Here is a 24,811-nt window from a genome sequence, read left to right on the forward strand (position 1 = left end):
GGGGGGGGGGGGGGGGGGGGGGGGGGGGGGGGGGAGGAAGAGTTGCTACCATGACCCAAAAAGGGGAATTGAAATATGGTCCGGAACGGGGAAGCGAAATGAGGTTCCAGAGTGGCGGGTGGATGCGTTAGTCGGATTGACATGGAACTTGATACATCCAGTGGACCGTGGACCTCTTTCTTTCCTTCCCTTCCCTTCCCTTGACTTACTTTACTGTAGCTGTGTAACTTATCACGTATGTATCTATCCCGCCCGTCCGTGGCCCCCCTCCCCCATCTCTATCTATCTATCTATCTAGCTATCGGAAAGATCATCCTCAGCAGAAAAATAGGAAAAAGAAAAGAAAAAGAGGAGAGAAATCCACAATGGAGAAAGATAGCAAGCACAAGAAAGAAAAAGAAAAGATTAGCAGGGCGACACGGGACATCCTTATCAAGTGAATCAAGAATCCCATCTATCGAAAGTCGCCATCCATTCGTCCGCACTGTAAATGGAAAAACCTCCCCTTTCCTTTTCTTTCAGTTCAGCCCCCGTTCGTAATAATGAGCCGGGAACCCAAAGGGATTTGCAGACGATCCGATCAGGTTTTCCCCCCCTTCTAGAACGCCATCCCGTGGGTGAGGTGGACGCTAAAGGAAAGCCGGCTGCAATTCCGCGCGCCTCTAGTGCTGTAGCTCTATAGGGTTATCGACTTTTCTCTGTCTGTGAGGCACCACCAAGGTGGATCAGGGGGGGAAGAGAAGAAAAGAGAAAGGGGATCATCGTTACCTGGTTGGGGATAACGGGTTGGACGTGTTATTTTTGTTGTTGGTGATGTTTGGTACGGAGTACAGAAGTAAGACTGCAAATTACTTACTTTGTACATACTCACTGGATCAGTCATGTCGCATGGATTCTGATTGCATTATTGGTTATTAGTTATGGCGAGAACTAAATGAATGAATGGATGAATGACAGACAGCTCAACTCTCAGCTCAGCTCAGGAACTTTGCCTAGAGCCTTGGCAGGTACCAGCCGACCAGGTTTCCGGCCTTAAAGTTCAGGTTCCTGGGTTGAGCGAACGCGCCACTGTCAAGGCACGTGTTCCACTTGGATGGAGATGGTTCAAGTTATTGTGAAGAATATTATGCCTTGATTGAAGATCAATGAGACAATTGATTTCCAGCAAGGAAGTACTTACCTGTACTCATAACGGCAATTGGCCACTCACTCTTTCGGGGATTTCTTCACTCAACGCACATACATATTACTGGGTAGAGAGGCAGGTTAAGCTACCATGTAAATGCAAGACTTGTACTTACTTACTATCCGTTCATGTAAAACAATGTCTTCAGTCCTGCTTCTGCACAGGAAGTAAAAAAAAGGGTAAATTCTCCCAAAAGTACTGATTCACTTACGGGAGGCCAAAAAAACGCTTTGGCATTAACTATAATCAATCTAGCAAATGCAGGCAGACCTTCCCCCTGCGTCGGTCGCATAACCTCGCCCATTCCCCGTCCCATAGTTTCTGCAAGGTACTATGCAATGGCGAACAGACCTCTTCAGAAGCACATCATCCTTTTTCCCACTTAGCTAGAGTAGTAGTAAGGGTAGTAAGTAGTCTCTGTTCCACAGCAGATCGGTCGATCCTCTCTAACCTTCATCTGGGATATGCTCTGCAGACTGCAGTATGTGTATGCATCTATCCACATTCATCCATCATTTTATCTCTCTTGTGGCTGAATTAAAACGATCTGCTGCAGGGAAAACCCCCGATATCCAGCCATATACAGCGACAGCATACTGTACAGTAGAACAGAGTCTCGATCATTCTGTTTTGTTCCCATTCCACGAGAAATAATAATGAAATCAAACGAAACGTTGAGGTAAGTATGTATTTGCTAGATTTGTTTTCCTGCATGGCTAATGCACTCTGCCGATGCGGGCTGAATCATGTCCAGTCATATTTGGTTATTTTGGGTTTTGCAGAAAACTAAACCATGCTTAACCCTTGAACCTTGAACCTGGTTGTGGGAACGAACGAACCAACGAACGAACCATCCGGAGGTAAAGTAAAGTAAAGTAAAGTACATATCTACTTAAGTAGTAGTAGTGGTACTTCTTGTCCGTGTTCGGGTTACTTCGGCCCATCGATCCATCGGTCAATCAATCAATCAATCAATCTGCATCCAACCACCATCATCGGAAATCCTAGACATGTTTCGAATGATCACAAACATGAACGTCCACACATGACAGGTCAGTTTTTCTCATCACTGTTTTCTTGTGCGGGATCAATTAGTGGCTTGCAAGAACAAAAGTCCGGAGTGATGGATCATGAAACTAATTCCAATCATGATCATGTGGCCTGATTCCTGTTTACTTACCACTTACCGGAGTTGTAAGCAAGCAACTAGCGACGGCCCTCAATGGATGGATGCATTATCTATCCAATTCAATATATCCCCAACGCCCTATTCAGACCAATCAGTCAGTAGTCGGACAAATAGATAGCCAGATAGCCCGAATAATCAGCACAACTATCTATCTCCAGCAAGTAAATAGTTAACCATATCGGATCGGAAGGATCCCAGCCATCCATCTATGTCATGCCGTTTATCCCAATCCTCTTCAATCCTTCCAATGATTTGGCCTTCCAAGACCGACCCAATAAAATTTATTATATCCACAAGTTAAAACACTCTCTAGCGTCTGCGGAACCCGGAAAGAAAACTCTACTTACTACCTTTGGCTTCCCTTCCCTTGTCTCCTCTAATTCCAAAAGGGCAATACCGCCCAACGGTTCCCTTTCCCTTCTCGCTAGACCAAAGTACTCGTTAGTCCCATTCCTCCGGTTTCTAGCGCCGTTCTAGCCCCCCCGTAAGCCAATTACGGAGGATAAATCCACTTCTTATGATGGAGTCGTGGTAGTTCGCCTATCGAGTAATTTCCTCTTTTGGGGAGATGTTCGGGCCGTTGAGACGGGGACCATGAATTTTTCTGCCTTATAATCGTAGATTTTGCAATTTGTGGGTTCAATTTCGTATTTCTGGGTTACTATTTTTTCTTTTTGGGCAGCCTGCGGGTTTAGATGCATAGAGTCCCGGGGACCATGACGGATGGTACGATCCGCGAGCGAACCATGGTTGGATGGGGAAGGGAAGAACCATCCGGATGGGCCTTCTAGAATCGTTCTGGAAGAGGTTGTTGAGTTGACTTGACCCATCCGGGCGCAGTGAGTGGAACACTTGCTTGCGTTTTCCTTTTGTTTATGTTTCTGTTGCTGTTGCTCATTTTGATTACTGGACGTTTGGGGCGTGGGAGGGTGATGGTCAGCTGTTGGGCCTGGATTTCTGGGGGTCAATTGACGAGTACTATTATTATTGATGTAGTGTGGTTGTTATTGTGTGGGTGTAGGTTCGGCTGTTTGGTCCAGGATTCTGATGATAAAAAAAAAAAAAAAAAAAAAAACAAGCTAAGGTGTCACATGTAGCCGAGGACGGCTTGTCGCAAGTAATGGGAAGAGAACAGATACAAGTCATGCCATTCCATTGGATGGGATGGTCTCATGTCTCGGAATCTGATGCTATCAGCAACTTTACTTCTTACTGCTAACGCAGTCATAACGTCTTATTCGACCGACCACAAAGAAAAGGCCAACTATGTTCCTTTCAATTGGTTCACCTCATTGGCTAGTCAGAGCAGACGGGAAAAAGTACGAACCAGTCGTGAGATAAGGTGTAATCAGACATCCCAAAACAAAGATAAAGCGCCTACTGTGTGACTGTGACAGCTAGCTCAAATCCATCGGTTGGATTGAAACACGCGTACGCGCCAGCCTAGCAGGGTGTCCCATGTTGCGAATCCCGGTACATGCGTCGCTTGGCGCTTTGTGGCATTGTTTCTCCGCGCAGATCTACAGCGACGTCAAGACGGTATACTAAGCAGTTAGCTATCAGAGGATCAGAAGATAACCCAAGTTAGCAAGAGGTTGGGCAAACGTGGGCGGCATTGAGCAGCTCGAGTCAGTCTAGAATTCCACTCGTCTCGACGTTACTACTTTGCCCCATTGTGGCGAATGTCAGGAATAGAAGTGGTAAGAATGATGTAGTGGGATGGGCTGGTGGAGTCGAATAATTTAGCCCATACTGGGTAACGACGGTCAAGCGACAGGTAATTTGTAATTCCAGCCACAATTTACAGAACAAAAGACAAGGGTGGGAGCTTGCTTACCTGAGAAGCAACTAAGCTAACTTCCTCCATACAGCCGGAGATGTCAACCCCCAGAAATCCGCACAGGGCTGCGAATCCCCCAATTTGCCGGGGGGGGGGAGAAGAGCATCCAGATTGTTCTCTGAGTAGTTTTAGAGGGCTCCTGGACCCAGCGTAAATTGAGCCTATCGTTTACTAAAGTATGGTAGTCTGCGATCGTAGGACCGAAAACCTGCAAAAATCGGCGCGCTGGTTCTGGTCGCTCGCAGCTCCATCCGCGGTCGCGGGGGCGAACAGGCAGGGCGAGGGCGCTAGAAGGACTAGAAGCGCGCGAGAAGAATGCGAGTTGCACAATAATACGTAACGGAGGCGGGTAACAGTGGATTTGCCGGATCATGGATCGTTATTAGGGGGCCCCACTGCCCCTTTCAGCCAGCCGATTCCCCCGGTGACCAAAGGGAAGGAAGTTGAGAGACCGCAGAAGAAATCAAGAGGGCGGAAAAGAAGTCCAGCGGGAAATGAAGAGGGGAAAAAAAAAGAAAGTAAAGACAGACAGTGTTTTGAAGTCAGCTTGGATTCGCTTAGTAGATAGTTGACCTGTATATGTTGATTGCTCACTCAGAGACAAAAACGAGACCAGAATTGACAGAAACCGGTGCTAATTTCTCTGTGGCTGACATGAATCAACCAGGAGAAATGGTGGGCCAAGCTAGGGGAGGCCCATCAATAAACAGTGATCTTGGTCGCGAATAGTCTCCCGAAACTACTCCAAACTAAAGTGCAGCAGGTGACTAACTACCGGACGGAAAGCTTCTGGATTGGTTCTGAACCTGGTTAGGTACCCTGGTCCTCCGTATCCCCGGCGGCTTAGTTAGTAGGCCAACTTCCCGTAGGGTTGAATGCCTGCTTGCTTGCTTACCCATTGCGGAAGAAAGCAGACAACAGCTGGTCGTCAAAGTACTGAAGTACTTTTTGTACATGCTTCTACGCCCAGGATGATTAAAGTGATAGCCCAGAGCTCTGGACCTTACCTATCAAACTATGGTTGGCGCCATCAAAGTTCGATCATCTCGATCGTACAGTAGTCGAGCTCGATAGATAAGTGCGGCTATGCAGGTACTCCGGCCCTTCCAGGATGTCTAGCCGTGTTAGGGGGGAGCTACCGACAAGGGTGCGCCGCTCTAAATCTTAGCAGCCACCACTGGTAAATAATAGATCCAGCCCGAAAATTCAGAGACCCCGTTTCATAGGATGAGAGGCAAATATTAAAGAGCAAAAAGGGAAGTAGAAAGAAAAGAAAAAAAATGAAAAATAAATAAAAAAAGAGAAAAGTCAAAACATCTGCATGGGGTCATGCTGTGCAAAAGCACCCAGAGAGAGCTGGCTGGCTGGCTAGCTATGGCATCCCATGGAATTTAGAATACGTAGGGTTTCCGGGAAACAGACTCCTTCCTCCCCCATCCAGGGGCCCCTGACTCTGGTTCTTCCCTTCCCCCCCAAACACCACGCGAGAAAGCATCAGGTCAAGCCCCAGCGGACCCATTGGTGCTGGATTCGGATCCATCCGCGGGATCCTGTGAGCGGCTGCCTTCCCCACCCACCTGCACTCAAACCTGCCCGTCGCGTCCGAAGAATCGGTTCCTAGCTTCTGACTGATGTTCTCCGTACAGCCAGTGGAGAACCTCAAAATTTCTTCTGAAGTGGTATTTTCCTTTTTCCATTACTGGTGTGGTGGTCGCCAGAATGATGAAGATGACTGCTGAGGAGTGGCTAGATTCCCCTGTGTCATTACAAATTTACAGTACCTTTACTCTTAGTCTGAGAGGTCGGTCCCTTGACTGGTTGGGCAAAGTCTTCTCCGAACTGGGCCATGATCGATGGAATTCTCTGTTCAGAAACAGCCTAGGTAAGGTCACTTCCGTTACGGATTAGACGGACTCTTCCTGTGGTTTCCCTACAATTTCCGAGACGAACCCGTGTCCAGGTATCAGCCATTATCGGGAAGATCTAGTAGCAGCTGACGGGGGGAAGGGGGATGATGGGATGCGGAGATGCGGATAGAGAGCCATTTGAGTGACCGGGAATAACATGAGGCGACTCAGACAAAGAAGCAAAGGGATGGGATGGAAAAGAGACGAACTCGTAACAATAATGAATACCAACCTTCGCCTGAACTACCTCTTGCTTAGTAGGTGGCTACAGAGTTTCCCGTCGAGAGAGGCGTCACGACGTTGGTGACGGGGGCCAGAAACCCCTAAGAAAAGAAAAAGAAAGGGGGAAATGGATCGCACCCACTCCTCTCATGTACTACGGTACCTTACCTTCGGGACGGGAGAGCCGCCTAGCTATGCTAAAGAGAGCTGTTGCTCTACTATTATTATTATTGTTAATATTACTCCTACTGTATGCGTATTTTGCTTTTATTAATTTCTCTGTCTCTCTCAAATTTCTAGCCTTTGGTGTATTACTATTATTCTGTCATTGCTCCGTTTACACACTCTTCTAGCCAGTTTTAGCCTCTTACTCTCTCCGTAGTTTTTCCATTTTCCCAATTGGATTTTCCGCCTTCTATTTTATTTTTCCTTATTAGTTTTTTTCTTTTTGTGTTTACTTTTCCTGTCTATCCCCGTATCTAGATTAGGTATCTTGCTCTACCTTTATTCTGAATTTCTATTTTTTTTGACTTCCTACTTTCAGAAGTTTAGGTTCTTTTCTGTCCAGGCTGTAAAGTACCCCAATCTGAGCATTAAAAATTTAGAACTGAAAAAAAATAAAATAATAATAATAATCATAAAGTAAGAAGGTCTAGTCACTATATATCTATGGGATGGACCCCCTTCAACCATCTGGCTACTAAATTCTTCATCCATCCATTCCTAAAATCAATTAAACTCACCCTTCCTCCTCATCCAGCTCCTCTCGTCTTCCTCCCTACGTACTTCCGCCCATTCCCTTCGCCCTCGGCTCTATTCCCGATCCTCCTCGCCGTGACGTTACCAGGCCGCGTTCCATCCTCCCTTGCGATACGTCCAGTCTAGCTTGGTTTCTTTTTTTTTTACCGGATTAGACGGAGCTCACTTCCGTGCTCCTTTCCAGGATCACCTCCTTGCCGGCTGCATTAGTCGCTCTCCGTGTCCTTGGTCGCTGGTTCTTGATCAGATCGCGCTTGTTCCCTATTACCATCATCTGCACGTCTCGCGTACTTTTTTATCTCTCGTCGCTCTCCTACCACCTGGAAAAAAGTTCCCAAGGGGAAAGGGGAAAAAGAAAACAAACGTCTTCGAACCGCATGAGTGTCCAAAGAGAATAAAAAGAAGGAGAAAAAAACAAAAGAAAAAGCGACCTGTCGACTGGGTTTAAGGACTCCACCCTTCCTCATTCTTACACGCCCATTTCTTGGTACTTAGACGTCGCATTCCTGCCCTACTCAGATCTGCCTACGCTTGCCGTGACCTACACCACCCTGTCTCGTCTCCAACCCAGTGTCAGACTTGTGCGCCTTAATAAGGATCGCACTTCCGATCTCACCTGCAGCCTGCATCAATCTGTCTGCGTCGTTACCGCCTGTTCGCTGCCGGGAATCGTTTGGGTACCTCGCTAGTCGCTTTACACGATCTATCAACACGACGCACAGTCAGAATAATAATCGAGCTCTTTTTATTTATTAATAATTTCTTTTTTGGGAGGGCCCGTCGTGTGTTTATTTAATCTTCCTGTGAGTACACTTCTCCCAGGCTTGAAACACACATCTCCCTTCAAAACATCCGCCTTCGCTTCTCTATATCTTTCCCACCGTCTTCCACTCCTTTCCAAAAAAGAAAAAGACCTTCAGCATCTGACCATGGCCATTCGCTCAGAATCTGCAATGATACTGCGAGATCTGTCAGCCTTCAACATGGGACGAGGAGCTTATGACACTACCGGAGTCAAGAAGCCGGGTGCACCACCGCCGCCGCCTTCGACCCGATGAAACCCTTGGAGACATCTGCCAACCACATGCTGCTGTTCTGCTGTTCTCTCGAGCGAAAAGTTATTTGTGACTTGCAACTGGCGCATGGCTCCTGGAGTTTGACGTGACTACTATGAAGTCGAGCTTGTAAGTTGCCTAGACACAGCATTTCCCGGGTGATCTGGTTCCCGACTAACAACGAATCATAGTTCCTGTACCACTACTATTTCCTGCTTTTACTGCGTTGTCCTTTTGCCGCCATTGGTTTCGGTTTCTACATACTTTCTAATCACGCCCTTTCGGCCGTGGACTCTTTTTTTCTTCTCACCATGGAACGACACGGCCACCACCTATTTCTTTTCAATTCTTCGATCGACCATTTTTTTTTTGCCTCCATACACCTTTAATCCGCCGACACGAACCAGCTCAGGTCTATGATCTGTTCCACCAAAAGTGATTTGTCGAGATTTGTTGTTTTCTACTTGGTCTGCTTTACTACCGGCGTTGGGAATAGACAGGATGGGGTTATTTCTTTTTTTGAGTTGGGATACATGGATTGATACCAAAGACAGATTAGAACGATGGACCTCGCGGTCAAATACCTGGATTTCATTATTTTCCTATTTCTTCCAATTTCGTCATCATTTGCTCCTTAATACAGTTTGCTGCTAAAAATTGAATCTGGATTCTTCAATGCTTCTTTATTTTCTAGAGCCAAATGAGCTTTACTCATGGGGCTGCGTTAATGTGGGCGAATGGTGTTGTGTGTACACTACTCCTGGTAACTATAAACAGGAGTTCATGATTTGGGTAATTACTACTATTACTTCTACACTGGCGTGTCACTCCCATACTGTGAAAATCGCAAACCCACCGCATCCGTACGGGGGAGAACTGAGGGAAGGATTTCGGCACCCGGACGAGACCCCGACGATGACATCTAACCGTGATTGTCTTCAGGGTTGTTTGACGGGAGCCCACAGAGAGCGCCTTCAATCTGATTTGCCGGGGGAAGGGCAGTGGCATTATCTAGGTGGATCCCTGGCCGAGAATCAAGAAGTTCGAACGGCGTGCATGTGCTTCTTTTTTGGGCAGCCACCGGGTCTGCACAAATCATGTCGTGCAACGTTGGCTCCGTGACACGACTGGATGCCATTGGGGAGGCGTTTCCAACTGTCTGGCCGGCGATCATGGGCCGTTGGAGACCTATGGGCACGTCATGCTCAGACGCCATGGCATGCTGTTGTTCTGTCGGTCTTTGTTGTTGTTGTTTACCCCGTGCCTACTTTGCGACCTATAGATATGCACCTTAAGGGAATTTCTGGCGTTGAGTTGGGCCAGATCGCTTGCCTACCAATCATGGGCGCCCTGATGGTCGGGGTTTGGAGTCTTGCTCTAGAAAGATGATCTGTCGCATTTCCCGCGATAATCAGGCCCCAATGATGGAATTACAGTTGAGAATAGGGAGGAGATACTATCTATCTTCTTCTGCGTTGGAGCCGGTTGATGTCTCGATGGGTATCGACAGCAGGTGTCACGGGTAAGCTGCTTTGTTTCAGGAGATAGTTTAGGGAGCAGCTTTGCTTTCCCATGTACGTCGGATGTATCTACAGGTCGAGTGTGGGAAATCCACTGGACAGAAGGAAAACACCAAACAGCCCTAAACCCTTCCAGCCTGTACCTCTCCGCTGTTGTCACCTGGTTTTACCCGCAGAGCCACAATTGTCTCATTCTCTGTCTGACTGCCCGTTTGTTTTTTCCCCATGGGACCAGAACCCATCGAAGTACTGACTGGTTCCTGACGAGCACCAACAAAAATAAAAAGATAATTTTTCTGTTTGGAGAATTGCGGGAACATCCCGTGACTGCCCGTCCGCCTTGGGCGCGCTAACCGAGTCAGGCATCGCGCCGTCATTCTACTTCACCCTCCGCCTCACTGCGTATCTACCTAGGCCGTAGCATCTCTCTCTCTCCCTCTCTCTCGCCGTCATTGCGCTCTCTCTCCATCACCTTTTCCCGTCCACCGCCATTTCACTCTGGTACCGGTGCGTAGTATACCTCCTTCTCATTTGTTCATTTTCTCCCTCCAATGTTCCCTCCGTCACATTACCCCTGCTCGATTCTGGCCCTTTCCTCCCGCCCCCCCTCCCTCATCCGGACTCCCTCGTGTGTCTTGCTTACGTCTTCCTTCAGGCTACTACTCCCGAGCAGTGCTCTCTGTATCCGCTCGGCCTGAGCCGCCCTTCGCGAGCTGAAATCATCCTCCAGATTGATAATCATTCCTAGTGTGGGCTTGTCCTGCAAGACGACCTGATCGCATACCATCATCGCCTTCGTTGGGCTCTCGAGCCATGTCTGAATCAACCAGCACAAATACCCCCAAGCCGAGTAGCAGCGTCAAGCTGGTACTTTTGGGTGAAGCCGCTGTGGGAAAGGTACGACCAACCTCGGCACTTTCCTTGCTTTGACCTCCGCGTGGTACCTGAGTAACCAAAGAAGAAAGAATACTGACAATGAACGCAATGGATGATTGCCCATTATAGTCCTCCCTGGTGCTGAGATTTGTCAACAACGATTTCCAAGAAAACAAAGAACCAACTATTGGAGGTAAGCTTTTCCCGACTCTGGCAGTTACAGATCACTTTCTCTGGATTGGGAAGAGAGAGAGGGAAAGGAAGAAGAAGAAGGGAAATTGTTCCCGGTTTTCTTGGTTTCCGAAAGTGGCCGTATCTCCGATGCTGATGTCATTGCCTCTATCATAGCTGCATTTCTTACCCAAAAATGTTCCCTGCCTACGCGAACGATCAAGTTCGAAATTTGGGATACCGCCGGTCAGGAGCGTTTCGCTTCGCTCGCTCCCATGTACTACCGTAACGCCCAGGCGGCGCTCGTGGTCTATGATGTTACCAAACCGTCCTCTCTCACAAAGGCTAAGCACTGGGTTGCGGAACTCCAGCGACAAGCTAGTCCCGGCATTGTGATCGCTCTTGTTGGCAACAAGCTGGATTTGACAAACGACGGGAACGAGGCGACCGGGGAGTCGCCCGCTGATGCCGAGGGCGAATCGTCTACGGCCGATGCAGATGAAACCGCCGAAGAACCTCAGGAAGCACAGGATGTCACTTCCGGCGATGCTCGGAAGGTGCCTACACGGGAAGCTAGCGCCTACGCAGAGGAAGAGGGTCTCCTGTTCTTCGAGACTAGTGCCAAGACGGGCACGAATGTCGTGGATGTCTTTACTGCGATTGCCAACGCGATCCCAGAGAGCAGCCTGAAGAGCGGACGAGCAGGTGGCGCTGGCACGGGCCAGACTAGCCTGAACAGCGGTCGTCCGGCCGAAGACTCGCGGGTCAACCTGGGGGAGCGAGGCCCGGCAACTGCAAAGGAAGGGTGTGCCTGCTAATCTCGGATTTTTTTTTTGCAGCGTGTCATGGGCTTTTGGTCGTGCTTCTTTCGTTTTTGCAATCCCCTTTTTACTGTTCAGATACAATGTCAGGTTGATTACACGGTAATGTCCTGCGGCAGTGATTCCCCGACCGTCAGGACCAGACTGACATGCAGCTTGAGCCATCTCATTTCCCGGCGTCTTGAGTGTTCTGTTCTGCTATGATATTGCATTACCTGTTTATCTTTTTCTGTTTGTTTTCGATGACTATGCAGAGTTAGTATGGCGATTAAGGGAATGGCAAAGATTTGTACAGAGAACCAGTCAGGTTCATTGCCAGTCAGCCATAATCATAGAATAAGAATTCTGCGATACAGATGCAGTATATTGTTCTATATGATAATTAGTATGATAGACAGCAAGCATTTCTCGCCATACTGCAATGTAGATGGTTAATGGTTGATGATCCGAAAAGGGCAGAGGAGTCACGGGACCAGACATCCCCTAACTAGTCCCAAACGGGACTACGGCCACCCGCTAAGCGAGAGGCCGAGCCTCCGATCCCACAGCCGACCCAAGCGCAAATTGGAGGACGTTCGAGAGATCTCCGTTCAACCACCAACCTCGACAACCAACCTCACGACAGAAGGCAGCATCCGCAGCACAGCCAGCTACCCGTCGCTCGTCTGCAATCATGGCTGCTATCAACAAGATCGCCATCAACTCGCCGTCGAGGCAGAACCCCTCCGAGCTGGAGACCGCGATCGCCGGTGCTCTCTTCGACCTCGAGAGCAACACACAGGACCTGAAGGCCACCCTCAGGCCCCTGCAGTTTGTCTCTGCCCGTGAGGTAAGGATGATTTGGTTTTTTCATACATAGCCTCCGTCCGTGTACAGATCAGAGGCGTCGAGAGTTTTTGAATCGCGGAAATTGCCAACATACGAGACGTTTTGGGGAAATATCAAATATCCATGTGGATATTGTGCGTGTGTGCGGTCCGCACCTGGATGATGTATACGTGTGCTTGGGGATTGAATACCACCAGCATCGAGAAATAGAAGAAGAAGAAAAAAAAAGAAACGAATTGAACCGTCTCAACAACCGACCGACACTCTGATCTGCTGCGCGAACTGGGGATGAGAAAATTATTTGTTTTCTCGGATTGTGCGCAATTTGATATTGACTCTACTATCACAATAGGTCGAGGTCGGCCACGGCAAGAAGGCAGTCATCATCTTCGTCCCTGTCCCTCTCCTCCAGGGCTTCCACAAGATCCAGCAGCGGTACGATTTTCCACTCCACAATCATCACCTCCACACCATATAAATCTACACCAACACCAACCCCGGAATGTGCCAGCCACATGATACCCACAACCCCCGGAGTGTTGGCAACTAAAAAAACGAAACACCAGAACCATAACTGACAATGATATCTATAGCCTGACCCGTGAGCTCGAGAAGAAGTTCTCCGACCGCCACGTTCTGTTCGTTGCTCAGCGCCGCATCCTGCCCCGCCCCAAGCGCTCCGCCAGCTCTCGTTCCAACCAGAAGCAGAAGCGTCCCCGTTCCCGCACTCTGACTGCTGTCCACGACGCCATCCTCACCGACCTCGTCTACCCCGTCGAGATCGTCGGCAAGCGTACCCGCACCAAGGAGGACGGCTCCAAGACCCTCAAGGTCATCCTGGACGAGAAGGAGCGTGGTGGTGTTGACCACCGCCTTGATGCCTACGGCGAGGTCTACCGTCGGTTGACTGGCCGTGCTGTTGTCTTTGAATTCCCCCAGGGTGGTGCCGACTACTAGAAAGGATCAAATTTTTTTTTTCCTCTTTTTTTTTCCTTTTTAATTTGACAAGTGACAAATGTGACAAGACAAGAGACTAAAATTTGATTTGACTACTTCTTCCTCAATTTTCTTCTTACTCGTCCTATTCTTCCTTTTTTCCCTCCTTTTTTCATATCTTTCGTCGACTTCCTCAAATCACGTACCATATGCATGTGGCTCGGGGGCATGCAGAACACACACAAAACATTTCAATCTACGATTTCCCCTCCCCATCTTCCCTCCCCCTCTTGTTTTGTTTCCTGCATGTTCTCCCCCGCCACCACACCCGTCAGTCACCTTCTTGCTTGCTTGCGGCTCTGTGGGTTGAGATTTTGAGACAGTGAGGTTCTGGTCAGGTTTCTTTCTTTCGGTCGGTCGGTTCTGGTACATGGTTTGTTGGGGGTTTCGGGCAAACCGGGTATTGAGGATTGAGGGGGGTTTGAAAGGAAGTCAAGTCAAGTGATTGTCGTCTTGGTTGCAATTGTCATTGTCATGTTAGCTACAAAAAAAAAAGAAAGGGAGAAGGAAATGTGATTGGTAGCTATAGGGCTAGGGGAACACCTTCAAAAGAAAATGCATTGTGATGTCGAGTGTATGATTTCTGACTTCCTTTTCCAGGTGTATTGATTTTCTGGGGAAGTAGTAGTAGTAGTAGTAGCATATTTTCATATTGAAATGTAAATGTAGCGTAGTTGGGACTCATACTACTAGTAGTCCTGGTTTGAGGTTAGCTCGTAATTAGAAGGCTTACTAGGTACTACTTACTGGCTGTCAGGCTGTTGGCTAAGCCTTATACTATTGTGGGTTCGTTGTGTGTTGATTAACCATCGTATTATCAGACGTGAACTACAATCATACCCACCAGCATTTGATACTATGGTATGCTCTGGAAATGAGAATTAGTAAAAAGAAAATACGGTATATGTATATCTAGAGAAAACAAGGTATCACCAACATCCATCACCCTCTATACAACCAATGGAACCAAACAACCATCTATCTATCTACACAATCTCCCTCACAATTCTCCCCACCCCCAACACCATCCAATACGCCAACTCCCTCTTAACCGTATCACTCCCACCCGCCCCGGCCCTTCCAACCGCCTGTTCACTATCAATCTGATTATCCGAATCCCACTCCATATGCACAAACACCGGAATCTCCAGCACATCTTCATCCGGCTGTAACTGCTGGTTGGGATCAGATGTCTGTCCGCTCCAGTCGAAACCCGGGTCAGAGTCGGACTCGTCATCGTCAGTGTTCTCATCTTGCTCGTCTAAGTCATCGGTAGGGCTCTTCTTCTTCGTCTTGTCTTTCTTGGTCTTGTTGGTGGAGGAGGGGGGTTCTTTCGCACCACCAGGTAATGTCCCTGGTACGACTTCCAACACCACGGTGGTCCAGTTCCGTCCCTTGTCCCAGACTTTCCCGGCCTCGGCGACTTTCTCGTACACGCCAAGCCCTCCGGATCGGGATCCGCGGGGGTCAGTTCCTGTGCCCGCGGCAGCAGTGGTAGTAGTGGTAGCCGAAGTACCCTGGAGGGCTTCGTCCCACACATCGCTGTTGGCGCCAATGTCGAATTGCGGACAGAGGATAGTTACTTTGGAGGCCACGCGGCCTGGGGTGACGGATGGCGTGGCGAGTGTGACGCGGACGGGATCGAACATGTGATTCTTCAGCGTGAGGAGGAGTTGGATGGGTCGGAGCGGGGAGAGAGCGTCCAGGTTCGGGTTCGTCGTGGAACTTGAGGGCGTCGGGAGAACAGTGGTAGTGGTGGTGGTGGTGGTGGCTGGGGAGGGACTGGGATTCAGCGGCCGTAACGTCGGTAAGGGAATGTAGCTGAGGGCAATCAGGCGGATGCGGAACCGCGTGGACTGTGGTTTAAGTTCGGGTTTGACAAGGATGTGCTTGCACGACTTGCATCGTTTGGATCGTTTCGTGCGAAGTAACACGGGCAGCGGGAGGAGGTCCTCTACGAACCGGGCATCAGGAGATTGGAAGCCGCGTTGTTCGATGGAGGCGAGGCCGTCCCATCCGCAGTCCGGGGAGGACATGCGTTGGATCAGCGTATCTTCGGCGTCTGGGGAGGGGATCTTGAGCCCCTCGCTGGCTGTGAGGGCTTCTCGCATGACGGGTGGTTTGGTTTTGGGCTTTTTGTTGGCTCCGCCGTAGAGGCTGCTGAGGCGGGATGAGGAGGTGTAGAGAGACATGATGCGGTTTAGGGCACCGGGGGAGGAGAAGCCGGAGCCGAAGTCCATGCCTAGGGGGTCGGTTGGGGAGGAGGATGTCGCAGAGATTTGGTTCTTGTAGAAGTTCTTGAGTGCGTGGAATCGGGCATCTGTGGTGAGAGGAGCGCTGGGCTGGTCTAGAGGAGAGTCTTCGGGCTTATTCTCTCCTGGCGGTGGGAAGTGCTCGTCGATAGAAGAGTATGTGGAGAGGGGAGATTTGAGATCCCCGAACGTCCGGGACATTTGTCTCGAGCGAGCAGGAGTGATTTCGGTCATCTTGGACAATTGAGTCCGAATGTTGGTCGGTTTATCGAACTTGATGCCAATATCCAGCGTCGACCACATGCAGTATCCGCAGGACAACACCCAGGGGCCTTGTTGGCTGGTGCCGCCTGTCACGACGTTTTCGAGGGTGTTGACGCCCAGAGGGGCGGTGCATATCGGGCAATTGAAGCAATTGCGAGCACATCTAGCAATTACCGCATTAGAACACACTTGTAAAGGCTTGAGGACGTGTATATCCTGCTCAACCTACCGATTTCCCTCACTCCGGACCATACTGCTGGGCGTCTCGAACAGGCAGTTCGGACAGTACCAGCACACAATCTCCTCGGTTATGCATCGCGGGCACTTGATCTGATGGCAATCCTCGCAGTAAAGCAGCTGCTCCGGTGGATACAGAGAGAAATTGGCGCGCGGAGACCGAGGATCGAAAGCCTGTTCATCTTCGTCGTCATCCGGGCGCAGGAGAGGTTTGGGCTGATCGGGGTTGTTGGATTTCTGCGGCGACTCCCTGGACCTCCGTTTCTTCGCCGGGTCAGGAACGGGGATGTTGGCGCAAGGACAAGATATGAAGGTGTAAGGGAAGGGGCGTGACATGTTGAAAAATTCAGTCAAGATATTGCTTATTGCATTCTGGGCGCATCATCAATAAATCAGTATGGGAGCCCGAAAACAACATCAGGGGGAAGCAGGAAGCACCAGACCTAGAACACCAGTGAATATAATCATACAGGACACAATTCAAGCTGATATCTCACTGAAATCTGCTTCCAACAAACCCATAAGACCCATCACACATTAAAAATCGTAGAGAGAACAACCCCGCGACAGGAGGACGCGACGTGGCGGGAGAAAATGCGGAGATCGATTGGATTTCTCGCCGACGTCACGTTCCGCTGCTGAACTGCCTCCAACTTTTTCCCTTCCCTCCAAACCCATCCCTCCTCTCAATCCCAGCAATTCAACTCCAATACATACTCAGAGACATCAGAATGTCTCTGTCTCACATATTCCGACCAGCACTGCGCTCCCCGCGCATCTACAACAGACGCACACCGTCCTACACATTATCACCATCATGCCCATCACGCCGCACCTACGCCAGTCAAACGCCCGGCAACCCAGTCATGGAAATCTTCAATCGAAAAACTAAGCACCTGCAAAAGGACCGCGCAGCCCGCAATGTCGAGGAGAGCCGCAAGACCGACTACATCAAAGATGAAGTAGCCATGCGGCTATGTGAACGGTTGCTGGTATACCTTCCCCCCAACCTACAACACCAGACAGATAGAGAAAGCATACTGAATGGAATACAATAGGACATCAAACGCACCTTTCCCCAAGTCCTCGATCTCGGCGCCAACAGCTGCAACATTGCCCGCGCTCTCACAATGCCCGACCCAGACCCCGACGCTCCCAACGGCAGCTCCCCGCCTCTCAGCACACGCATTGGGCAATTAACCTGCGTCGACACCTCCGAGGCTCTTCTCTACCGCGACGCAGACGAGCCTTTCAACGACCAGATCTCCTTGAAGCGACAAATTGTCCCGGATCTCGAATCCCTTCCCTTTCCGGAGAATTCCTTCGATGCGGTGCTCTCGTCGCTCTCGATCCACTGGATCAATGATCTGCCCTCGCTGCTGGCGCAAGTCAACTCCATTCTCAAGCCTGATTGTCCGTTCATTGCGGCTATGTTCGGCGGGGATACGTTGTTCGAGCTGCGGACGTCGTTGCAGTTGGCGGATTTGGAGCGGCGCGGGGGTGTCAGTCCGCATGTATCGCCGTTGGCGGATGTGAGGGATGTTGGGGGACTGTTGAATAAGGCCGGGTTTAAGATGTTGACAGTGGATGTGGAGGATATTGTGGTGGAATATCCGGATACGTTTGCGTTGATGGGCGATTTGCAGGCGATGGGGGAGAATAATGCCATCTTGCATCGGGAGTTGGGGCCCATTTCGAGAGATGTGTTGTTGGCGAATGAGGCTATTTATCGTGAGTTGCATAAGGAGGAGGGAGCTAGGGGAGTGCCGGCGACGTTCCGGTTGATTTATATGATTGGGTGGAAGGAGGGTGAGGGACAGGCGAAGCCGTTGGAGAGAGGAAGTGGACAGTTGAACTTGAAGGATTTGTTGGGTGGTGGTTCCATAGGTAATTGATCATGATCAAGTGGGCTGGTTCATGTATAGTATAGAACATGGTGCTTGTATAATATTGACGAGAAAAGGGAAAATAAAAGGGACATCTAGGATATCATCCTGACGAAGAACATGAGTACACAAAACGCACCTCCATCTTCAACATACAACAAACCAAACCACAACAACAGAGAATCAAAAGATTTAAACAGTCCTCCGATCCGTCATGACCCTAACAATGGACCCCGTCCCCGCAACCTCCACCAACTTCTCATGCCAGTTCAACAACACACTCATCTGCTGTCCGCCACCTCCCTCACCCAGATTGCGGGCCTGAATCTGCGAAAATCCCGTACTCTGCGGCGACATGCGAGGCGACTGTGCCGCGTTACTAGGAGTCGGCGCCGCCATGCCCTTGTACCTATACAACAAAGGTCATTAGCATGCACATCCACAACCACCAAAACAACCACTTCTCATCATCTAGAAAAGTAGAGGGAGCCATACAAATACTTCATCAAACAATCCGCTCTCTCCGACCCACCCTCACCGGTACACACAGCCTCCAACACGCGACTCATCTCCCCCTGACGAATACCCTGCAAGACCTCCACGACAGCTGCCAGATGCACCTCCTTCGCGCGGTCATCGCCGCCCAGCGGCGCCGTCTCGAGTACGTACCGCAGAGCTCCCTCGTTGTCGCCGCTGCGGAGGAGCTGGCGCACCTGGTTAACGACGGAGGCGGCAGCGCCGGAGGTCGTCGGGGCTGGGAGGGTAGGCGGCAGGAGAGTGTCCATGGGGAAGTTGATCGAGGACTCGGGGTCCAGGACATCGATGTTGATTGTGCGGTAGTTGAGTTGGGCCATTGTTGCTGTTGCTGTGCTGGAAGTTTAGGGGTGGGTGTATAAATTGAGTTGGGTTGTGGAAGGGTTTGTTGTGTTGTCAATTGAGGAGGTCTGGATCTGGTAGTGAATATCCCTGGTTAGTGGTTGTGGTTGTTTGGTGCTGGAGCTAGGAGGTAGGCAGCGTCATTACCAGGCGTCCGCGGGGAAAGGAGATGACGGAGGTGGTAAGGCAGAGAGATGCGGTGGGTGGCTAGGAGGGGATGGGTGTGGTGTTCCTAGCGAGATATATGAGTACAGCCTTGCTATAGTTTGCTGGGATGAATTGACAGCGCGGACTGGAAAGGACAGAAGGAATCAGGAGCTCCTGGGGAAGATGGTGGTGATGGATGAGGGTGAAGTGGCGGCGGAGAGCGAGAGTTGCTGCGGAGTGCGGGCCGGCGGGCCTGAGGCAGCCCCTGTCAGGGCCAGACTACTCAGTAAGTACTTGAAACAAAACCTCGAGAAGGATAAAAATCATCACTATCGGGTTCAACATTCTTCATCGTAAAAGGTAATATTTTGGAGATTATATTTATCTGTTGTACATATACTGTTTGTTTCGAATCTAACCAAATGCCACCAACTCCATCCACTATCTGCATACCCACGCATGCTTAATCGCTGAGTACCCATATATACAAAACTGAAAACCCGCTAATAAAACATCAAAACAAATCATCAAGATGTCGTGATAGTGATTGGAGGCACTGGAATTGATGTAACAGGAACATCCGGCGTCGTCTCTCTCTTTACCTCATGCAACGATGCTGTGCCTGCCTCCTCGTCGGGCAAGGCATCAGTGGTCATCTCTTGCTCCTCCTTCGCACCGCGCTTCACAACACGCTGGGCTGTCCTCTTTACCGGCCGCAGACAAGAGCGAATCATGGCTGCAAGATGGCCCATAGCCCGGCCAATAGGTTTGAAGATAAAGTTCATGCATCGGACGACAAAGTCGAGAGCAACCTGGCATGGCCCATCAGGGACCGTACGGAGAACAACCGCCCATGGAAGGCAGCCCAGCGCGCAGATGATGCAGATGGCCCATTGGATCCCATCGAGACGGGTCACGCCAAAAGCTTCTCCACCCACGAAGATGATCATGATTTGACCGCCGACCATGATGCAGTTGATTCCTAGAAACCAGTAGTTGCGAAACATGCCCTCGAAGATGTTGAACTTGTTGTCCAGTCGTCGGTTGTTAAATTCATTGAAGATCTGCATCCACACAAAGGTATTGAACACAATAGTGTTGAGCACCGTCTGCGGGTCTTCGGTTCCAAGTCGCGAACCAATAATGTGGTTTCCACCAAAGTAGAGCATGAAGGTGATAGCCAGCTGATAGAGGGCTTGGCCGAGAATCATTTTCCACATGATCACTGTGAATAGTGACGCGCTCTTGGGAACAGGCTTGCGGTTGAGGATCTTCTCCGTCGGCGCGTCAGTCGCTAAGGCAAGAGCTGCAAATGTGTCCATGATCAGGTTGACCCATAGCAACTGCACCGCGTTCAAGACGCTCTTGTTTTCGCTACTGTACAAAGACGAAACAAAGGTCAGGACCACGGCTGTGATGTTGACCGTGATCTGAAACTGGAGAAACTTCGCCACGGCGTCGTTAACGGCCCGGCCCCATGCGATGGCGGTGACAATCGACTTGAAATTGTCGTCCAGAAGGATGATTGAACTGGCTTCCTTAGCGACTTCTGTCCCGGCAATCCCCATGGAAAAGCCGACATCAGCTGTTCTCAGCGCCGGTCCATCATTAGTACCATCACCGGTCACGGCGACAGTCTCGCCTAATTTCTTGAGTCGTGCCACCAGAATCCGTTTATCTTCAGGTGACGAGCGAGCTAGCACTTGAAGGCGAGGAATGACTCTATCCATTTCATCATCGGAAAGCTGACGAAACTTGGGGCCTTCCATGACAATTCCATCCTCTGTCTTGATACCACATGATGAAGCTATCGCGCTGGCGGTTACGATGTTGTCACCAGTGACCATCTTCACCTGCACACCTGCCGCATGACACTTTTGGATGGCAGCGGGCACTTCAGGTCGGAGAGGATCTTGGATACCCACGACACCAATCCAGGTCATCTCACGGAAGACATCCTCGAACTTGGCAGAAGTCGGGTCATCTTCCATGCACCGGGCGTCTTTCGGGGGCCAGCTTGAGAAGTCGCGGTACACTAGTCCGATTGTCCGTAGAGACTGACCCGCGTAAGCTTCAACTGTGCTTAGAATAGCCTGTCGGTTTCCTTCGTGTAAGGCATCAATGGAGATTTGGCCGTGAGAAGAGTCTGTCTCGACCATCTGCGTCGTGCATGAGCCGACCATTATCTCAGCGGCGCCCTTGACAAGGAGACGGTAGCCCATCGTAGGTTCTCGGTAGACAACTCCCATGCACTTACGTGCAGAGTCGAAAGGAATCAATTGGACAACTTCCGCAGAGGCACGCTCTGCAGTAACGTCCAAGCCAAGATGATCTTTGGCCATTTGTAGCAGAGCAACCTCGGTCTTACTGCCGATGAATTCCTTCGACCCATCTTTCTCTTCCTCGAACGCAGTAGAGTTCAAGGCGATGCTATGAAGGATGAGGCCCCGCTGCTTGCCTGAATATTGCTTGAAAAATTCAGCAGGAGTCGAGACGTCAGAGGAACGTTCCTCGCCAGGAGTATGCTTGAAACTCTTTGAGCCCAAGGTCCCTGCCACAACAGTCATCTTGTTTTGGGTGAGTGTCCCGGTCTTGTCGGAGCAGATTACTGTTGCATTTCCCATTGTCTCGCAGGCACGGAGGACGCGAACAAGGTTGTTCTCCTTGACCATTCGAGTCGTGGCAAATGCCAGTGCCAATGTTACAGCAAGAGGCAGACCCTCTGTGGATATCAGTTAGTAAAAGTTATAAGTCTAGCACAGAGATATTACTGACCAGGGATCGCAACGACAATGACGGTGACAGCAACGATGAGAATGTCGACGAACTCCTTTCCCTTGGCCGCAGGTGTTGCGGAATTATGTGATAAATCCGCCACAAACCTAAAGAACAGAGCGAAGAACAAGATAATCGCAGCACTGGAAGCAGTTAGCCAACAATCACTACTGAAATAGAAGGAGTGCCGTTCTTACCCTGAGCCTAGCCAGCCTATCCAATTAGCAAGTCGACCCAACTTGACCTGGAGGGGTGTGGGATCATTCGATTCTTGCAAAGATAGCAAGATCCGGCCGTAGGTTGAGTACGGTCCGACACTCGTAACTAGATAGGTCCCAACTCCTTCAAGCACCTTGCTGCCCGAGATCATGAACGGGTCGAGTTTCTTCGTGGCCTTTCCGTTCATGATCAGCCGCCCGACTTCATGTCCATCAGTCTTCTTCATCTGGTCAGATTCTCCTGTAGCAGAAGACTCATCACATTTGATGCCGTGACCCGAAACGAGAACTCCATCCGCAGGAATGGAGTCGCCCGGCTCGACATGAAGAATGTCGCCGACTGTGATATCGTGTATCGATATCATAGAGACCTTGCCGGACCGGACAGCCTTGACTTCTCGGTCATTGTTCTGAAGAAGTCAGTAATGGCTTTCACTAGCAATATCGTGCATAAAGGAGAAAGGTAAGCACTTACACGCTTATTCAGCTTAGCAAACTGTCTTTCCTTCTGCCAGTCGTTTGCAGCAGTTACGATGGTGACGATCAGGATAGCCACACAAATCGCCACTCCTTCAATCCAGTCCACTCCACTACCTTCGCTCGTAGTCTCGTAGATACCTAGAGAAAGCGACACGATAGCAGCTATCGTCAACAAGATGATGATTTTGTCGTTGTAGGCTTGCCAAAATAGCTTCAAAAATCCCGTTGATTTCCGAGCCGGCAGTCTGTTCTGGCAGAACACGCCTATGCGGTCTTGAAATTGCGTACTAGACTCTGTGATCGGGGCGTTAATGTGCGAAGGAGCGGTCTCCTTGAAAGAGGCATAGTCAGGGGAAGTCGCTTCCGAAAAACTGATCGAACCCTCCAGGAGAGTCTCATCGACTGACAGACCCGATGTCAGATCTGTCCGCAGCCCCCGTTCCAACCCCTGCATGCCTCCAAGTGCCTGGAACGCAGCTAAAGATTTAGGATTCTGCATCTTGTTCAATTGTCCTGGAGAGAAGGCGAACTTATTGTCTGGCACTATGAAGTCCTGTTCGTTTCGAGGGTCGGGATTCAAGGCATCGGCCACCGAAACATCATCGTACTCCATCTTGGTCGGGGCATTAGTGGCTTCAGAGTTGGCCCTCGATCTCACAGCTGTATCTGCACTGGAGATGGTGGAGTCTGCACGCGGTCGTAACGTCTCGCCATCAAGCGACTGAGCCGACGTCCGCGTGTCACTCCGTACCCTGAGTCTGTCTGGCGAAAGAGTGGACGCCATGTCTGTGGGTGAAGAAGGTCGAATAGATGATATGCTTGTTCGTGTTGAGCCCGGTGATACAGGATGCTGCTGTTGGTAAGTGTCTGAATATATGGCTCTCCCATTAATCTCTAGTGCCATCGAACATACCTCTCTATCTGAAACCCCAAAAGGGTTCAAGAAGTCAGACTGAGGATGCTCGTCTGGGGTCTGCATTGATGCGACCGGAACGAGATCTGATTTGGCAAAGACAAAGAAACGGGCATAAATCCGGGTAAATGCAGTATCAACTTCGCAAAGTGTTGCTCCTGCTACTGTTTGGTTCTGTGCCCGAGAGACGCCCGTTATTAGTAGATCTGGTCTGGGGGCTGTGCTTCCGAAAAGGGTAGCCTAAAATTTAATAGTCTGATAGTCTCATATCGAAATTCTTCGTATCAATACTTATGCCTGGTTCGTATGCCCATGGCACTGAGAAGAGAAAATATTAATGCCAAGGGTCCTTCCAACCAGCACGGGATGGAAAAGGAAGCGGTTTCAAGGTCCGAGGAAGAGATTAGCAAGCGTTCGGCTTTTGCCATACGCCAAAACAACCATGAAGTGTGTGTGAGTTGAGTTGACCCATATGCTTGGTAGCATTACATCGCGCTGCACAGCCTCCTTCAGTCCTCCTATCATCGGCGGCGTAGGCCAAGGGGTGGAGAGAAGTATGACCCATGGTGCAACTAACGAGCGGGGGTATATACCCAAAGCGCTTTATCTTAAAGTTGAAGACGCCATGACACCTCCACTCTACCAAAGCAAGTTATATTGCTCAGTCTAGACGCCGACGGAGCTCCTGTCCATCTCCAGTGTAATCTTATCTCTCCTATGAGAAAGCAAGAAGTAACCAGGAGGGAGGGTCTACCTCCGATCACAAGCCTGCAATCACATTTCATCAACTGTAGCGAGGCGCGCGCAATCCATGGACAAATGACGCATGCTGAACTCTGAGTGGAGCGTTGCAATCAGCGCATACTCAACCCTTCCAGATGGGAAATGCCGAGAGAAAGTGGCCCTTGGAAGTTGCCGCCGGGTGAGGTATAGTTCCAGCAAATGAGTTTCTAGCGGGCGGCTGCGCCTCGTTCGTTTAGTTCGGAAGTCAGACGATTAGTCGGTCAATGAGGAGTCGCGACATGCCGTTGCCGCCAGTGATTTTAGTTGCGTTCCAGATTGCCTAGTGCGCATTGGAGATCCGGCCTTTCATTCGCCTCGAGCATTCATCACGTTGACTCTATCCTGAAGAATGTTTGTTTGTCAAGATCTCCTGTTGCACGGCCACACCTCCTGCGCCACACCTCCCACCAATTGTTCCTATTCGCCTCTTCAGTTGTTTCGCCCCCTCTGTGGCTGAGGAAATCACCGAGAGTCTGGAAATTAGATTATCTGATGTGGCGTCATGACTTCAACTGGCTGAGGCTTTGTGCATGACGAGGCTTTTGAGTGCGGCGATTAATTCATGCTGGTGCTCCGACCTGTCTCGGATGCGGAGATTGGATGCTCTGAT

The 24,811-nt window shown here is 50.0% G+C and overlaps 7 protein-coding genes across 7 annotated transcripts; 4 read left to right on the forward strand and 3 right to left on the reverse strand.

Annotated features, from left to right (window-relative positions):
* The first annotated feature begins 9,246 nt into the window (after window positions 1–9,246).
* On the forward strand, window positions 9,247–9,939 carry BDQ94DRAFT_148587 (uncharacterized protein). The gene has a single exon (XM_026767216.1). It carries the CDS (start codon window positions 9,290–9,292, stop codon window positions 9,545–9,547), a length of 258 nt encoding a protein of 85 aa, XP_026623528.1. The 5' UTR covers window positions 9,247–9,289; the 3' UTR covers window positions 9,548–9,939.
* A 181-nt stretch (window positions 9,940–10,120) lies between these two features.
* BDQ94DRAFT_148589 (Rab family GTPase) lies at window positions 10,121–11,907 on the forward strand. The gene is made up of 4 exons (XM_026767217.1): window positions 10,121–10,185; window positions 10,334–10,575; window positions 10,684–10,747; window positions 10,903–11,907. Exons 2-4 carry the CDS (start codon window positions 10,492–10,494, stop codon window positions 11,541–11,543), a joined length of 789 nt encoding a protein of 262 aa, XP_026623529.1. The 5' UTR covers window positions 10,121–10,185; window positions 10,334–10,491; the 3' UTR covers window positions 11,544–11,907.
* Window positions 11,908–12,219: 312 nt separating this feature from the next.
* Window positions 12,220–13,331, forward strand: BDQ94DRAFT_172901 (40S ribosomal protein eS7; the record flags this gene model as incomplete). The annotated part of the gene is made up of 3 exons (XM_026772047.1): window positions 12,220–12,375; window positions 12,727–12,809; window positions 12,968–13,331. The coding sequence occupies 3 exons, from the start codon at window positions 12,220–12,222 to the stop codon at window positions 13,329–13,331; spliced, it is 603 nt and encodes a 200-aa protein (XP_026623530.1).
* A 936-nt stretch (window positions 13,332–14,267) lies between these two features.
* Window positions 14,268–16,499, reverse strand: BDQ94DRAFT_181167 (putative dynactin Arp1 p62 subunit RO2). The gene is made up of 2 exons (XM_026773834.1): window positions 16,116–16,499; window positions 14,268–16,049 (listed from the first exon to the last, which is right to left on the reverse strand). Exons 1-2 carry the CDS (start codon window positions 16,457–16,459, stop codon window positions 14,357–14,359), a joined length of 2,037 nt encoding a protein of 678 aa, XP_026623531.1. The 5' UTR covers window positions 16,460–16,499; the 3' UTR covers window positions 14,268–14,356.
* A 290-nt stretch (window positions 16,500–16,789) lies between these two features.
* Window positions 16,790–18,419, forward strand: BDQ94DRAFT_67794 (uncharacterized protein). Its single transcript, XM_026776305.1, has 2 exons — window positions 16,790–17,115; window positions 17,182–18,419. The coding sequence occupies exons 1-2, from the start codon at window positions 16,855–16,857 to the stop codon at window positions 18,016–18,018; spliced, it is 1,098 nt and encodes a 365-aa protein (XP_026623532.1). The 5' UTR covers window positions 16,790–16,854; the 3' UTR covers window positions 18,019–18,419.
* Window positions 18,110–19,040, reverse strand: BDQ94DRAFT_67769 (actin-related protein 2/3 complex subunit 5 family protein). Its single transcript, XM_026776304.1, has 3 exons — window positions 19,033–19,040; window positions 18,505–18,959; window positions 18,110–18,418 (listed from the first exon to the last, which is right to left on the reverse strand). Exons 2-3 carry the CDS (start codon window positions 18,861–18,863, stop codon window positions 18,202–18,204), a joined length of 576 nt encoding a protein of 191 aa, XP_026623533.1. The 5' UTR covers window positions 18,864–18,959; window positions 19,033–19,040; the 3' UTR covers window positions 18,110–18,201.
* A 336-nt stretch (window positions 19,041–19,376) lies between these two features.
* Window positions 19,377–23,687, reverse strand: pmcB (putative calcium-translocating P-type ATPase(PMCA-type)). Its single transcript, XM_026776306.1, has 4 exons — window positions 22,501–23,687; window positions 22,005–22,435; window positions 21,808–21,950; window positions 19,377–21,754 (listed from the first exon to the last, which is right to left on the reverse strand). Exons 1-4 carry the CDS (start codon window positions 23,482–23,484, stop codon window positions 19,560–19,562), a joined length of 3,753 nt encoding a protein of 1,250 aa, XP_026623534.1. The 5' UTR covers window positions 23,485–23,687; the 3' UTR covers window positions 19,377–19,559.
* Between the last annotated feature and the right edge of the window lie 1,124 nt (window positions 23,688–24,811).

Source organism: Aspergillus welwitschiae (genome assembly GCF_003344945.1).
Source record: "Aspergillus welwitschiae strain CBS 139.54b unplaced genomic scaffold BDQ94scaffold_29, whole genome shotgun sequence".
NCBI lineage: Eukaryota > Fungi > Ascomycota > Eurotiomycetes > Eurotiales > Aspergillaceae > Aspergillus > Aspergillus welwitschiae.